This window comes from Euprymna scolopes, chromosome 11 (genome assembly GCF_053919585.1).
Source record: "Euprymna scolopes isolate OS-2025 chromosome 11, ASM5391958v1, whole genome shotgun sequence".
Taxonomy (NCBI): Eukaryota; Metazoa; Mollusca; class Cephalopoda; order Sepiida; family Sepiolidae; genus Euprymna; species Euprymna scolopes.
In genome coordinates, this window is record NC_136492.1 from 38264280 (window position 1) to 38282560 (window position 18281).

General features: G+C 26.0%; 1 protein-coding gene across 3 annotated transcripts in view; it reads left to right on the forward strand.

The window, feature by feature from the left end:
* LOC145287837 (kidney mitochondrial carrier protein 1-like) overlaps positions 1-18281 on the forward strand; it is a 350123-nt gene that overhangs the window by 273133 nt on the left and 58709 nt on the right. For all 3 annotated transcript variants that reach the window (XM_080135708.1, XM_080135709.1, XM_080135710.1), the window contains one exon: positions 10388-10448. In XM_080135708.1, the coding sequence (XP_079991834.1) occupies positions 10388-10448 (61 nt within the window). The remainder of the gene's footprint in view (positions 1-10387; positions 10449-18281) is intronic.

Sequence of the window (18281 nt, forward strand, 5' to 3'; positions counted from 1 at the left end):
TAAAGTAATAATTTCAAACAATCACTTCAATGCACGAATTGCAATGAAAATCACTTGAAAGTAATAATTTCAAACAATCACTCCAATGCCCTAATTGCAATGAAAATAACTTGACAGTAATAATTACAAACAATCACTTCAATGCACTAATTGCAATGAAAATCACTTTAAAGTAATAATTTCAAACAATCACTTCAATGCACGAATTGCAATGAAAATCACTTGAAAGTAATAATTGCAAACAATCACTGCAATGCACTAATTGCAATGAAAATCACTTGAAAGTAATAATTGCAAACAATCACTTCAATGCACTAATTGCAATGAAAATCACTTGAAAGCCATGATTGCAAACAATCACTTCAATGCACTAATTGCAATGAAAATCACTTAACATGTAATACTAGCAAACAATCATTTCAATGCACTAATTGCAATGGAAATCACTTGAAATAATAATTGCAAACAATCACTATAATGCATTAATTGCAATGAAAATCACTTGAAAGTAATAATTGCAAACAATCACTTCAATGCACTAATTGCAATGAAAATAACTTGAAAATAATAATTGCAAACAATCACTGCAATGCACTAATTGCAATGAAAATCACTTGAAAGTAATAATTGCAAACAATCACTTCAATGCACTAATTGCAATGAAAATCACTTGAAAATAATAATTTCAAACAATCACTTCAATGCACTAATTGCAATGAAAATCACTTGAAATAATAATTGCAAACAATCACTTAAATGAACTAACAATGAAAATCACTTGAAAGTAATAATTGAAAACAATCACTTCAATGCACTAATTGCAATGAAAATCACTTGAAAATAATAATTGCAAACAATCACTTCAATGCACTAATTGCAATGAAAATCACTTAAAATGTAATACTTACTAACAATCACTTCAATGCACTAAGCAACAATGAAAATCACTTGAACGTAATAATTGCAAACAATCACTGCAATGCACTAATTGCAATAAACATCAGTTGAACGTAGTAATTGCAAACAATCACTTCAATGCACTAATTGCAATGAAAATCACTTGAAAGTAATAATTGCAAACAATCATATCAATGCACTAATTGCAATGAAAATCACTTGAAAGTAATAATTGAAAACAATCACTTCAATGCACTAATTGCAATGAAAATCACTTGAAAGTAATAATTGCAAACAATCACTTAAATGCACTAATTGCAATGAAAATCACTTGGAGTAATAATTTCAAATCACTGCAATGCACTAATTGCAATGAAAATCACTTGAAAGTAATAATTTCAAATCACTGCAATGCACTAATTGCAATGAAAATCACTTGAAAGTAATAATTTCAAACAATCACTTCCATGCACTAATTGCAATGAAAATCACTTGGAGTAATGATTGCAAGCAATCACTGCAATGCACTAATTGCAATGAAAATCACTTTAAAATAATAATTGCAAACAATCACTGCAATGCACTAATTGCAATGAAAATCACTTGAAAGTAATAATTGCAAACAGTCCCTTCAGTGCACTAATTGCAATGAAAATCACTTGAAAGTAATAATTGCAAACAATCACTTCAATTCACTAATTGCAACGAAAATCACTTGAACGTAACCATTGCAAACAATCACTTCAATGCACTAATTGCAATAAAAATCACTTGAAAGTAATAATTGCAAACAATCACTTAAATGAACTAATTGCAATGAAAATCACTTGAAAGTAATAATTGCAAACAATCACTTCAATGCACTAATTGCAATGAAAATCACTTGAAAGTAATAATTACAAACAATCACTTCAATGCACTAATTGCAAAGAAAATCCCTTGAAAGTAATAATTGCAAACAATCACTTCACTGCACTAATTGCAATGAAAATAACTTGAAAATAATAAGTGCAAACAATCACGTCAATGCACTAATTGCAATGACAATCACTTGAAAGTAATAATTGTAAACAATCGCTTCAATGCACTAATTGCAATGAATATCACTTGAAAGTAATAATTAGAAACAATCACTTCAATGCATTAATTACAATGAAAATCACTTAAAAGTAATCATTGCAAACAATCACTTCAATGCACTAATTGCAATGAAAATCACTTGAAAATTATAATTTCAAGCAATCACTTCAATGCACTAATTGCAATCAAAATCACTTTACATGTAATACTAGGAAGCAATCATTTTAATGCACTAATTGCAATGGAAATAACTTGAAAGTAATAATTGCAAACAATCATTTCAATGCACTAATTGCAATCAAAATCACTTGAAAGTAATAATTGCAAACAATCACTTTAATGTAATGTCATGTTTAATGTAATGTTGCAATGACAATCACTTGAATGTCATGTTTAATGTAATGTTGCAATGACAATCACTTGAAAGTAATAATTGCAAACAATCACTTCAATGCACTAATTGCAATGAAAATCACTTGAAAATAATAATTGCAAACAATCACGTCAATGCACTAATTGCAATGAAAATCACTTGAAAATAATAATTTCAAACAATCACTTCAATGCACTAATTGCAATGAATATAACTTGAGAGTAATAATTGAAAACAATCACTATAATGCACTAATTGCAATGAAAATCACTGGAAAGTAATAATTGCAAACAATCACTTCAATGCACTAATTGCAAACAATCACTTCAATGCACTAATTGCAATGAAAATCACTTTAAAGTAATAATTTCAAACAATCACTTCAATGCACGAATTGCAATGAAAATCACTTGAAAGTAATAATTGCAAACAATCACTTCAATGCACTAATTACAATGAAAATCACTTAAAAGTAATAATTACAAACAATCACTTAAATGCACTGATTGCAATGAAAATCACTTGAAAGCCATGATTGCAAACAATCACTGCAATGCACTAATTGCAATGAAAATCACTTAACATGTAATACTTGCAAACAATCATTTTAATGCACTAATTGCAATGGAAATCATTTGAAAGTAATAATTGCAAACAATCATTTCAATGCACTAATTGCAATGAAAATAACTTGAAAATAATAATTGCAAACAATCACTGCTATGCACTAATTGCAATAAAAATCACTTAAAAGTAATAATTACAAACAATCACTTAAATGCACTGATTGCAATGAAAATCACTTGAAAGCCATGATTGCAAACAATCACTGCAATGCACTAATTGCAATGAAAATAACTTGAAAGTAATAATAGCAAACAATCACTTAAATGAACTAATTGCAATGAAAATCACTTGAAAGTAATAATTGCAAACAATCACTTCAATGCACTAATTGCAATGAAAATCACTTGAAAGTAATAATTGCAAACAATCACTTCAATGCACTAATTGCAATGAAAATCACTTGAAAGTAATAATTGCAAACAATCATTGCAATTCACTAATTGCAATGAAAATCACTTGAAAGTAATAATTGCAAACAATCACTGCAATGCACTAATTGCAATGAAAATCACTTGCAAGTAATAATTGCAAACAATCACTTCAATGCACTAATTGCAATGAAAATCACTTGAAAGTAATAATTGCAAACAATCATTGCAATTCACTAATTGCAATGAAAATCACTTGAAAGCCATGATTGCAAACAATCACTGCAATGCACTAATTGCAATGAAAATCACTTAACATGTAATACTAGCAAACAATCATTTTAATGCACTAATTGCAATGGAAATCACTTGAAAGTAATAATTGCAAACAATCGTTTCAATGCACTAATTGCAATGAAAATAACTTGAAAGTAATAATTGCAAACAATCACTTCAATGCACTAATTGCAATGAAAATCACTTGAAAGTAATAATTTTAAACAATCACTTCAATGCACTAATTGCAATGAAAATCACTGGAAATGATAATTGCAAACAATCACTGCAATGCACTAATTGCAATGAAAATCACTTAACATGTAATACTAGCAAACAATCATTTTAATGCACTAATTGCAATGAAAATCACTTGAAAGTAATAATTGCAAACAATCACTTCAATGCATTAATTACAATGAAAATCACTTAAAAGTAATCATTGCAAACAATCACTTCAATGCACTAATTGCAATGAAAATCACTTGAAAGCCATGATTGCAAACAATCACTGCAATGCACTAATTGCAATGAAAATCACTTAACATGTAATACTAGCAAACAATCATTTTAATGCACTAATTGCAATGGAAATCACTTGAAAGTAATAATTGCAAACAATCGTTTCAATGCACTAATTGCAATGAAAATAACTTGAAAGTAATAATTGCAAACAATCACTTCAATGCACTAATTGCAATGAAAATCACTTGAAAGTAATAATTTTAAACAATCACTTCAATGCACTAATTGCAATGAAAATCACTGGAAATGATAATTGCAAACAATCACTTTAATGCATTAATTGCAATGAAAATCACTTGAAAATAATAATTGCAAACAATCACTTCAATGCACTAATTGCAATGAAAATCACTGGAAATGATAATTGCAAACAATCACTTCAATGCATTAATTACAATGAAAATCACTTAAAAGTAATCATTGCAAACAATCACTTCAATGCACTAATTGCAATGAAAATCACTTGAAAGCCATGATTGCAAACAATCACTGCAATGCACTAATTGCAATGAAAATCACTTAACATGTAATACTAGCAAACAATCATTTTAATGCACTAATTGCAATGGAAATCACTTGAAAGTAATAATTGCAAACAATCGTTTCAATGCACTAATTGCAATGAAAATAACTTGAAAGTAATAATTGCAAACAATCACTTCAATGCACTAATTGCAATGAAAATCACTTGAAAGTAATAATTTTAAACAATCACTTCAATGCACTAATTGCAATGAAAATCACTGGAAATGATAATTGCAAACAATCACTTTAATGCATTAATTGCAATGAAAATCACTTGAAAGTAATAATTTCAAACAATCACTTCAATGCACTAATTGCAATGAAAATCACTTGAAAATAATAATTGCAAACAATCACTATAATGCACTAATTGCAATGAAAATCACAGGAAAGTAATAATTTCAAACAATCACTGCAATGCACTAATTGCAATGAAAATCACTTGCAAGTAATAATTTCAAACAATTACTTCAATGCACTAATTGCAATGAAAATCACTTGAAAATAATAATTGCAAACAATCACTATAATGCACTAATTGCAATGAAAATCACTTGAAAGTAATAATTTCAAACAATCACTTCAATGCACTAATTGCAATTAAAATCACTTGAGAATAATAATTGCAAACAATCACTTCAATGCACTAATTGCAATGAAAATCACTTGAAATAATAATTGCAAACAATCACTTAAATGAACTAATTGCAATGAAAATCACTTGAAAGTAATAATTGCAAACAATCACTTAAATGCACTAATTGCAATTAAAATCACTTGAAAATAATAATTGCAAACAATCACTTCAATGCACTAATTGCAATGAAAATCACTTGAAATAATAATTGCAAACAATCACTCCAATGCCCTAATTGCAATGAAAATCACTTGAAAGTAATAATTAGAAACAATCACTTCAATGCACTAATTGCAATGAAAATCACTTGAAAATAATAATTGCAAACAATCACTTCAATGGACTAATTGCAATGAAAATCACTTGAAAGTAATAAATGCAAACAATTACTTCAATGGACTAATTGCAATGAAAATCACTTGAAAATAATAATTGCAAACAATCACTTCAATGCACTAATTGCAATGAAAATCACTTGAAAGTAATAATTGCAAACAATCACTACAATTCACTAATTAAAATGAAAATCACTTAAATGCACTAATTGCAAAGAATATCACTCAAATGGTGTAATTGCAAAAAATCACTTCAATGCATTAATTGCAATGAAAATAAGTCCAATGCAAATTAACTCATGTAAATGTTATAATAATAATAAATAACTCCAATGCGATGAAAATCATGTAAATGTAATAATTGCAATAAATCCCTTTAATGCATCAATTGTAGTGAAAATCACTTAAATGTAATAATCGTACAAAATCACTTAAATGTAATAATTGCAAAAAATCACTTACATTTAATAATTGCTTAATAATTAGTTTAAGATTGAATCCAATAATACAAATATATAAACATATACACATAATTAAAATTTATAATGATCGGTTAATTAGTTTAGGGGTGAATATAAGACATAGAAATATATAAATATATACACATAATTAATATTCTTAATGATCGGTTAATTAGTTTAAGAGTAGATTTAATACAAATGCTATTACTTGATCTATTTACGTGATTTTTGGAATGTAACAAATAAGCTGATATATCATATATTTTGAATGTGACATTTTCGTTACATAAATCAAAACATTCTTCTGTATTTTTTTTAATAGAGGTTTCTCATGTATTTATTACATAATGCTTAAAAATCAAGAATATTGAAATGAAAAAAAAAAAAAGGAACTGATGGAGATCTAAACCACAACACTTGTGCTAGTAATCGGTCACATTACCCGTTGCACCAAAGGGACAACAGCTTCAATAGCATTGTGAAATATCTTAATACATATATTTTTTTTTTTTACTCAATGTACGCATGCGCAGAATGACGTCATTGTACTATGCTCGTCAAGGTATTATTACTTTCAAGTTGTAACCCTTTTTTGGAGCCCTTAGCAATTATTTTTATCGATTAAATGCCCCTAATAAAATTCTGTACCTAAAATGCAATCTTTTGAGCTATTGTACGTTTTTCAAGAATCATCCATCTAGGAGGAGATACAATTTGAAAAACAGAGACAGACACACACACACACACACACACACAGTGAGTTTTATATATTAGATTTAATACATTATATTTATATAAGAAATAAGGTGTTTCTTCACACATGAAAAACAAACAAACTCTTACCCGTGACGTACAGAAAAGTTAGCACACGAGAGTAGTTTTATTTTTATATTAGAAATAATGAACTTGTGCAGTATTCTATCAAAAAAATAAGGTACTTGTACAATATAATACCCATATGAAAAAACAAAAAAAATCTTACCTGTGACGTGCTAAAACTTTGTTTATCATCATTATTTGTCATATTCTAAAAATTAAGTACAAGTATCAAATAATTTTTTATGTTTATTTGTCATATTCAAAAATTCATGTAAATTGATGGGGGAAGTAGTGTCTGTTTTGTTGTTACAAAGCAGTCTCAAAAATGGCTGAAGCAGTTTACAGTCTGAAAATTACTTCATCCCTAAAATGGCTGAAGTAGTTTACAGTTTCAAAATTACTTTATTTCATATATATTTTTAAGAGGAAATGGTGGTATATGGAATCAGTCCTGGAAATGGCTGAAGCAGATTATGATCTCAAAATTAATTTTTTTTTTTTTTTTTTTTTTTTAATTATTATTATTATTATTATTATTATTATTATAATAATAATAATAATAATAATAATAATAATAATAATAATAATATTATAATTATAATAATAATAATAATAATAATTTAAGAGTTAGGTGAGTATATGGAGTCAGTCCTGGAAATGACTGAAGCAGTTTACTATTTGAAAATTTCTTTATTTTCATATGTATTTTTAAGATCTTTTCTATTTAATTTCTCTCTATCTTATATTGAAATTGAAAAAGTACTCAATATCCTTAGTATAGCAAATGCGTTAAAACAGAACTTCATGTGGACCCGGGAAACGCCAGCTATCCCTGCTAGTATTTTAATAAATTGCTAAGATCTCCAATAAATTCATAAAAAATATTATCAAGAAAACAGTTTAAAAGATCCTCTTCCACGAAGTAGACCCTAACAACCTCCTACAGCAAAGATATACAATAAAATATAAACAGAAAAAAAAAACACCTTTATAACACAAAGCATGAACTAACACCTATCAAATTTACAATAATCCCATTAGGATCTCAAAAAAAGTACTAATCAAGCAATAAAATTAAACACTCTCTTCAGCATTAAATAAGCCAAAAGAGTTGATATGCTGGTAAAATAAACCATCAAATCAATCAATCAATCTCCCCTCTCATTTTTGTTAGCTAATTTTATTTAGTTTTCTTAATAAAATATTATTGATTTTTCATTTGTCTTTGTCTTATTTCAATGCATTCTACCATCGTACATACTTGACAGGTGTTTTGAGGATAGGTGTCCTAAATCCCTTTCTATTCTTTTTTTTTTTTTTTTTTTGCTGTTCCCAGCAGATTTTAAGGTGTAACAATGTGTTAGCATAAAAATGAGACAGCCAAAGAATTTATCTATATAGTCATAGTAGGCCAAAAAAAAAAAAAAAGAATATGAAATTTATATCAATTTCTTAAACTTTAATTGTAGACATTTTTTAGAATCAAAATTGAAAGATTATAGACATAAGGTATCATTATATATATATTGATTTTAATTTTCTGTAAAAGATATAATTGGGCTATTTTTTGTAAGGAGATATAAGAGTGATGCAAAACTGCTCTGTTTGGAATACATTCTGGGATAAGTATTCTTCCAATATACATATATGCTAATACATATGCAATATATATAAAAAAATATATATAAATATAATTTGGCAAGTCAAAGTGTTGAAAAGAAGTAAAAAGGGAATGAATGCCTATAGAAAAGTCTGGGATACAAAAATAATAAATTCTCAGCAATACATATATATTGCTGAGAATTATTTATTTTTGTATCCCAGATTGTCAAGAAAGTTTTTGCGATTTTTAACTTTTAAATTCATATGAACATATCTCCGCTCAAACAAAAATTTATTGATCAAAATAAGCACCATCAGAATCAACACTTTTGCCAATGCAAAACAAATGTATTTATGCCAGTGACATGAAAATCTTGCATTCTGGTAACGGTGAAGTCGTTGAATGGGTTTTTGATATGGCTTGGGTTCTTGAAGTATTTCTCATGCAAAAAATTCTCAAGATGCTTGAAAAAGTGGTAGTTGGTATGTGAGAGGTCTGGAAAATATGGCGTATGAGTTTTGTAGCCCAATTCATTCAACTTCAGCAAAGTGCATTCAGGCATTGTCATCGAGGAGAATTGGCCCATTTCTATTGACTGGATGTTGTTGTCGAAGTTTCTGATGCATTTCATGCATTTGTTGACAGTAATTTTCCACCGCTGTAATGGTTTTTACAGCATTCAAAAAACTGTAATGGATGAAGCCAGTTGCAGATCACCAAACAGTAAACATGACCTTCTTTTAGTGCAACTCTTGCTTCAGGAAATGTTCTGGAGCTTTGTCAGATCTAATCACCGAGCTGATTATTGCCAGTTTTCGTAAAGAACCCACTTTTCATTGCAAGTTACAACTCCGTCTACAACCCAGTCATTCTTTTTGCATAAAAGAAGGGAAGATGAGACTTCATAATGGCGTTTCTTTTGGTTGTAGTTCAATTTATCAAGTTTTTTGTCCTTCCAATCTCTCAAGTAGTTGGAAATCGTTGTTAGATTTAATTCAAAAGCAAATTCTCAAACAGTTGTGCAGCGATTAGCTTTGATTGAAGCACTTAATTGACCGTTGTCAACATCCGATGGCCAACCACGGTGCTCATCATCTTCAAGACACTTGTCGCCGCCACGAAATCACCATTGTGTTGTGTATTCAGTAGTGGTTCCTGGGCCAAACGCTCAATTGACATTGCAAGCTGTTTCGGCAACTTTAAATTGTGTGAATCTGCTTTTTATCCATCTTGTATTCAATGTTCTGAAAAGAAGACATAATTGTTTTAAAACGATTGTAAATTAAACGATTAGATAGAGCAACAAACGTTCTTAAAATGATATATAAAGCAAAGGTATTATAATGAAAACTTATTTGAAAATACATCATTTGAAATCAAAATCAAAACTTCCACTAGAACCTTCTTGTCAACCTATTACTTTGTCATATCCTTATGACAGTTACAGCAATGGTGTCATCATCAAACATGCTAACAGTCTACTACTATATGTTGTGCGTTGGTGCCAAGCAAATGTTTGGGTTTTAATGATCTAACAGAGCTACGTATTTGTTTTTAGTGACAATGTCATTTTTATTCTCCATAAATTGATAAATTCTTTTTTCTTTGATGACATATTTTGACATTCAGATTTTTGTTAAAAAAAAAAAAAAAAGCTTTAATAAAAACAAAGATTTATTGTTTAAATGGTCTTAATACTACATTGTTGCATTTCCCCCAACTGCCCCTTTTGTGTCACTACCATCACCCGATATGATACTCAATTCTGTAAACAATGCATTCAACCTATTAACAATTGTTTATGCTGAAAAAATAGAAAAAAAACGTTTTCTTTCATTTTTTAAATGTTTTCTTCTTACAGCGCCAGTTTTGCAGCAGGTTTTGCTGGTGCTGTAGCTTCTACTCCCATTGATGTTGTGAAGGTCGGTGTAGTTTAATTTTTCTCTAAATATAGGGAATAATTACTATGTGATAAAGGGAACTTATACTTTGCATATTATTCTAAAAGTAATTGCTTGCCTTCTGAGTTGTACATTCATGGAGCAGTAGAAACCTAATTAATACAAAATTTTGATTAAAAAATTATATACACAGATTCTGAAAACTAATTAATACAAAAATTTGATTAATCATTTATATATGCAGGTTCTGAAACCTAATTAATACAAAAATTTGATTAAAAAATTGTATATGCAGGTTCTGAAACCTAATTAATACAAAAATTTGATTAAAAAATTGTATATGCAGATTCTGAAACCAACAAGAGTGATTTAAAATTGTATATACAGATTCTTAAACCTAATTAATAAAAAAAAATTTGATTAAAAAATTGTATGCAGATTCTGAAAACATAAAAATGTTTGCAATTAGAAATGTTCCAATGCTTACAAAGATTACAAAATTTGACTACAAAATAATATGTACAGATTCTGAAACCTAATTAATACAAAAATTTGATTGTACCATTGTATATGCCGATTCTGAAACCTAATTAATACAAAGATTTGACTAAAAAATTGTATATGCCGATTCTGAAACCTAATTTATACAAAAATTTGATGAAAAAATTTTATATGCAGATTCTGAAACCTAATTTATACAAAAATTTGATGAAAAAATTATATATGCATATTCTGAAACCTAATTAATACAAGAATTTGAGTAAAAAGTTGTATTTGCAGATTCTGAAAAATAATACAAACATTTGACTAAAAATTTCATATGCATATTCTGAAACCTAATTAATACAAGAATTTGATGAAAAGCTGTATTAGCAGATTCTGAAACCTAATACAAAAATTATATATGCAGATTCTGAAACCTAATTAATATAAAAATTTGACTAAAAAATTTTATATGCAGATTCTGAAACCTAATAAACATTTTGACTAAAATATTGAATATGCAGATTCTGAAACCTAATTAATACCATAATTTGATTAAAAAATTGTATATGCCGATTCTGTACCCTAATTAATACAAAAATTGGATTAAAAAATTGTATATGCAGATTCTGAGACTTAATTAATACAAAAATTTGATTAAAAAATTGTATATGCCGATTCTGAAACCTTATTAATATAAAAATTTGACTAAAAAATTATGTATGCAGATTCTTAAACCTCATTAATACAAAAATTTGACTAAAAAATTGTATATGCAGATTCTGAAACCTAATACAAAAATTTGAGTAAAAAATTGTATATGCAGATTCTGAAACCTAATTAATACAAATATTTGACTAAAGAATTATATATGCATGTTCTGAAACCTAATTAATACTAGAATTTGAGTAAAAAGTTGCATTTACAGATTCTGAAACCTAATACAAAAATTTGACTGAAAAATTATATATGGATATTCTAAAACCTAATACAAAAGTTTTATTAAAAAATTATATATGCAGATTCTGGCACCTAATACAAAAATTTGACTAAAAAATTGTATATGTATATTCTGAAACCTAATTAATAAAAGAATTTGAGTAAAAAGTTGTATTTGCAGATTCTGAAACATAATACAAAAATTTGACAAAAAACTTATATATGCAGATTCTGAACCCTAATTAATACAAAGTTTGACTAAAAAATTGTATATGCAGATCCTGAAACCTAATTAATACAAAAATTTGATTAAAAAATTGTATATGCCAATTCTGAAACCTTATTAATATAAAAATTTGATTGGAAAATTGTATATGCCGATTCGGAAACCTAATTTATACACAAATTTGATTAAAAAATTATATATGCATATTCTGAAAGCTAATTAATACAGGAATTTGAGTAAAAAGTTGCATTTGCAGATTCTGAAACCTAATACAAAAATTTGATTAAAAAATTGTATATGCAGATACTGAAACCTAATTAATACAAAAATGTTATTAAAAAATTGTATATGCATATTCTGAAACCTAATACAAACATTTGACAAACAATTGTATATGCATATTCTGAAACCTAATACAAAAGTTTTATTAAAAAATTATATATGCAGATTCTGCAACCTAATACAAAAATTTGACTAAAAACTTATATATGCATATTCTGAAACCTAATTAATACAAGAATTTGAGGAAAAGTTGTATTTGCAGATTCTGAAACCTAATACAGAAATTTGACTAAAAAATTATGTGCAGATTCTAAAACCTAATACACAAATTTTATTAAAAAATTAAATATGCAGATTCTGAAACCTAATGCAAAAAATTTTATTAAAAATTTGTATATGCAGATTCTGAGACTTAATTAATAATAAAATTTGATTAAAAAATTGAATATGCCGATTCTGAAGCCTAATTAATATAAACATTTGACAAAAAGAATTGTATATGCAGATTCTGAAACCTAATTAATACAAAAATTTGATTAAAAAATTATATATGCAGATTCTGAAAACTAATTAATACAAGAATTTGAGTAAAAAGTTGTATTTGCAGATTCTGAAACCAAATACACAAATTTGACTAAAAAATTATATATGCTTATTCTGAAACCTAATTAATACAAAAATTTGACTAAAAAATTATATATGCATATTCTCAAACCTAATAGAAAAATTTGACTAACAAATTGTATATGCAGATTCTAAAACCTAATTAATACAAAAATTTGACTAAAAAATTATATACGCAGATTCTTAAACCTCATAAATACAACAATTTGACTAAAAAATTGTATATGCAGATTCTGAAACCTAATAAATATAAAAATGTGATTAACAAATTATATATGAAGATTCTGAAAACTAATTAATACAAAAATTTGACTAAAAAATTATATACGCAGATTCTTAAACCTCATAAATACAAAAATTTGACTAAAAAATTGTATATGCAGATTCTGAAACCTAATAAATATAAAAATGTGATTAACAAATTATATATGAAGATTCTGAAAACTAATTAATAAATAAAATTTGACTAAAAAATTATATACGCAGATTCTTAAACCTCATAAATACAAAAATTTGACTAAAAAATTGTATATGCAGATTCTGAAACCTAATAAATATAAAAATGTGATTAACAAATTATATATGAAGATTCTGAAAACTAATTAATACAAAAATTTGACTAAAAAATTATATACGCAGATTCTTAAACCTCATAAATACAAAAATTTGACTAAAAAATTGTATATGCAGATTCTGAAACCTAATAAATATAAAAATGTGATTAACAAATTATATATGAAGATTCTGAAAACTAATTAATACAAAAATTTGACTAAAAAATTATATACGCAGATTCTTAAACCTCATAAATACAAAAATTTGACTAAAAAATTGTATATGCAGATTCTGAAACCTAATAAATATAAAAATGTGATTAACAAATTATATATGAAGATTCTGAAAACTAATTTATACAAATATTTAATCAAAAAATTGTATATGCAGATTCTGAAACCTAATACAAAAATTTGACTAAAAAATTATATATGCAGATTCTCAAACCTAATTAATCCAAAAATTCGATAAAAAACTTATATATGCAGATTCTGAAACCTAATACAACAATTTGAGGAAAAAATTGTATATGCAAATTCTGAAACCTAATACAAAAAGTTGACTAAAAAATTATATATGCAGATTCTGAAACCTAATTAATACAAAAATTTGACTAAAAAATTATATATGCAGATTCTGAAACCTAATTAATACAAAAATTTGACTAAAAAATTGTATATGCAGATTCTGAAACCTAATTAATACAAAGATTTGACTAAAGAATTATATATGCATATTCTGAAACCTAATTAATAAAAGTATTTGAGTAAATAGTTGTATTTGCAGATTCTGAAACCTAATACAAAAATTTGACTAAAACATTATATATGCACATTCTGAAACCTAATACAAAAATTTGATTAAAAAATTATATATGCAGATTCTGAAACCTAATAAAAAAGTTGGACTAAAAACTTGTATATGCATATTCTGAAACCTAATTAATAAAAGAATTTGAGTAAAAAGTTGTATTTGCAGATTCTGAAACCTAATAAAAAAATTTTACTAAAAAATTATATATGCAGATTCTGAAACCTAATTAATACAACAATTTTTACTAAAAAATTGTATATGCAGATTCTGAAACATAATACAAAAATTTGACTAAAAAATTGTATATGCAGATTCTGAAACCTAATTAATACAAACATTTGATTAAAAAATTGTATATGCCGATTCTGAAACCTAATAAATACAAAAATTTGACTAAAAATTGTATATGCAGATTCTGCAACCTAATTAATAAACAATTTAATTGAAAAATTGTATATGCAGATTGTGAAACCTTAAGACAAATATTTGATGAAAAAATTGTATATGCATATTCTGAAACCTTGTTAATACAAAAATTTGATTAAAAACTGTATATGCCGATTCTTAAACCTTATTAATACAAGAATTTTACTAAAAAATTATATATGCAGATTCTGAAACCTTATTAATACAAAAATGTGACTAAAAAATTGTATATGCGGATTCTGAGACTTAATTAATACAAAAATTTGATTCAAAAATTGAATATGCAGATTCTGAGACTTAATTAATACAAATATTTGACTAAGAAATTGTATATGCAGATTCTGAAACCTAATTAATACAAATATTTGATTAAAAAATTATATATGCAGATTGTGAAACCGGATTAATACCAAAATTAGACTAAAAAAGTGTATATGCAGATTCTGAAACCTTATTAATAAATAAAATTTGACTAAAAAATTGTATATGCAGATTCTGAAACCTAATTAATACAAAAATTTGATTAAATAATTGTATGTTCCGATTCTGAAACCTAATTAATACAAAAATTTGACGAAAAAATTATATATGCAGATTCTGAAACCTAATACAACAATTTGAGAAAAAACTTGTATATTCAGATTCTGAAACCTAATTAATTAAAAATGTAATTGAAAAATTATATATTCGGATTTTGAAACCTAATTAATACACAAATTTGATTAAAAAATTGTATGTACCGATTCTGAAACCTAATTAATACAAAAATTTGATTAAAAATTGTATATGCCGATTCTGAATCCTAATTAATACAAGAATTTTACTAAAAAATTGTATATGCAGATTCTGAAACCTAATTAATACAAGAATTTGATTAAAAAATTGTATATTCTCATTCTGAAACCTAATTAATACAAAAATTTGATAAAAAAATTGTATGTACTGATTCTGAAACCTAATTAATACAAATATTTGAATAAAAAATTGTATATACCGATTCTGAAACATAATTAATACAAAAATTTGATTAAAAATGTTTATATGCAGATTCTTAAACTTAATTAAAACAAATATTCGATTAAAAAATTGTATATGTTGATTCTGAAACCTAATTAATACAAAATTTTATTAAAAAGTTTTATATGCCGATTCTGAAACCGAATTAATATAAACATGTTACAAGAAAAATTGTATATGCAGATTCTGAAACCTAATTAATACAAAAATTTGACTAAAAAATTATATATGCAGATTCTCAAATCAAATTAATACAAAAATTTTATTAAAAATTTGTATATGAAGATTCAGAAACTTAATTAATACAAAAATTAATTAAACAATTGTATATGCCCATTCTGAAACCTAATTAATACAAAATTTGACTAAAAAATTGTATATGCAGGTTCTGAGACCTAATTGATACAAAAATTTGATTAAAAATTGTATATGCAGGTTCTGAAACCTAATTAATACAAAAATTTGACTAAAAAATTGTATATGCAGATTCTGAAACTTAATTAATACAAAAATATTATTAAAAAATTGTATATGCCGATTCTGAAACCTAATTAATACAAAAATTTTACTAAAAAATTGTATATGCAGATTCTGAAACCTAATTAATACAAGAATGTTACTAAAAATTGTATATGCCGATTCTGAAACCTAATTAATACAAAAATTTGACTAAAAAATTGTATATGCAGATTCTGAAACCTAATTAATACAAAAATTTGATTAAAAAATTGTATATGCAGATTCTGAAACCTAATTAATACAAAAATGTTACTAAAAATTGTATATGCCGATTCTGAAACCAAATTAATACAAAAATTTGACTAAAAAATTGTATATGCAGGTTCTGAGACCTAATTAATACAAAAATTTGATTAAAAAAATTGTATATGCAGGTTCTGAAACCTAATTAATACAAAAATTTGATTAAAAAATTGTATATGCAGATTCTGAAACTTAATTAATACAAAAATATTATTAAAAAATTGTATATGAAGATTCAGAAACTTAATTAATACAAAAATTAATTAAACAATTGTATATGCCCATTCTGAAACCTAATTAATACAAAATTTGACTAAAAAATTGTATATGCAGGTTCTGAAACCTAATTGATACAAAAATTTGATTAAAAATTGTATATGCAGGTTCTGAAACCTAATTAATACAAAAATTTGACTAAAAAATTGTATATGCAGATTCTGAAACTTAATTAATACAAAAATATTATTAAAAAATTGTATATGCCGATTCTGAAACCTAATTAATACAAAAATTTTACTAAAAAATTGTATATGCAGATTCTGAAACCTAATTAATACAAGAATGTTACTAAAAATTGTATATGCCGATTCTGAAACCTAATTAATACAAAAATTTGACTAAAAAATTGTATATGCAGATTCTGAAACCTAATTAATACAAAAATTTGATTAAAAAATTGTATATGCAGATTCTGAAACCTAATTAATACAAAAATGTTACTAAAAATTGTATATGCCGATTCTGAAACCAAATTAATACAAAAATTTGACTAAAAAATTGTATATGCAGGTTCTGAGACCTAATTAATACAAAAATTTGATTAAAAAAATTGTATATGCAGGTTCTGAAACCTAATTAATACAAAAATTTGATTAAAAAATTGTATATGCATATTCTGAAACCTAATTAATACAGAAATATGACTAAAAAATTGTATATGCAGATTCTGTAACCTAATTAATACAAAAATTTGATTAAGAAATTGTATGCAGATTCTTAAACCTACAAGAGTGTGATTTAAAAATTGTATATACAGATTCTTAAACCTAATTAATAAAAAAAATTTGATTAAAAAATTGTATGCAGATTCTGAAAACATAAAAATGTTTGCAATTAGAATGTTCCAATGCTTACAAAGTAAATAATTTTTATAAAGAAAAAGGGGAAAAATGTCATAGTAAAATTGGGATGCCTTCACTTGGGACATTTACTGCTCTATTCCAATGCACTGTCAACATAACTATTGGTAACCAATTCACAAATAAATGTAAAGTAAATGTTGACATCACTGTTTTCTTCTTTCCCAGTATCAGTTATTAGGTGAATCTAGAGTTAAACCGTTTTAATTATACCCAAGATAGATTTGTTTATAATCATATATCTATACTTAAGATTTGTATAATCATATATCTATACTTAAGGTTGAAAAGTACCTTTTCAGTACCAGGTAGCTTGTGTCTGTACTGGGTGTCTCTCTAGTTTTTTCTTTTTTTTTTTTTTTTTTTACAAAGGAATCACCACTTACTAAGGCCCAGAGGCCACTCAAGGATGAGGGTTAAAGAGTGTACAGTAGTCAAAAGGATAATATCATAGTAATCGTTAGAAGTGTAAATTTGGTAAATTAGATTACTTAAGGGGAACGGCTCATCAAGAACTTGTTTACGTTGGACTTGAAGATGATCATATTGTAGTCAGTTGGAAAGCAGGCAAATGGAAGAGAGTTCCAA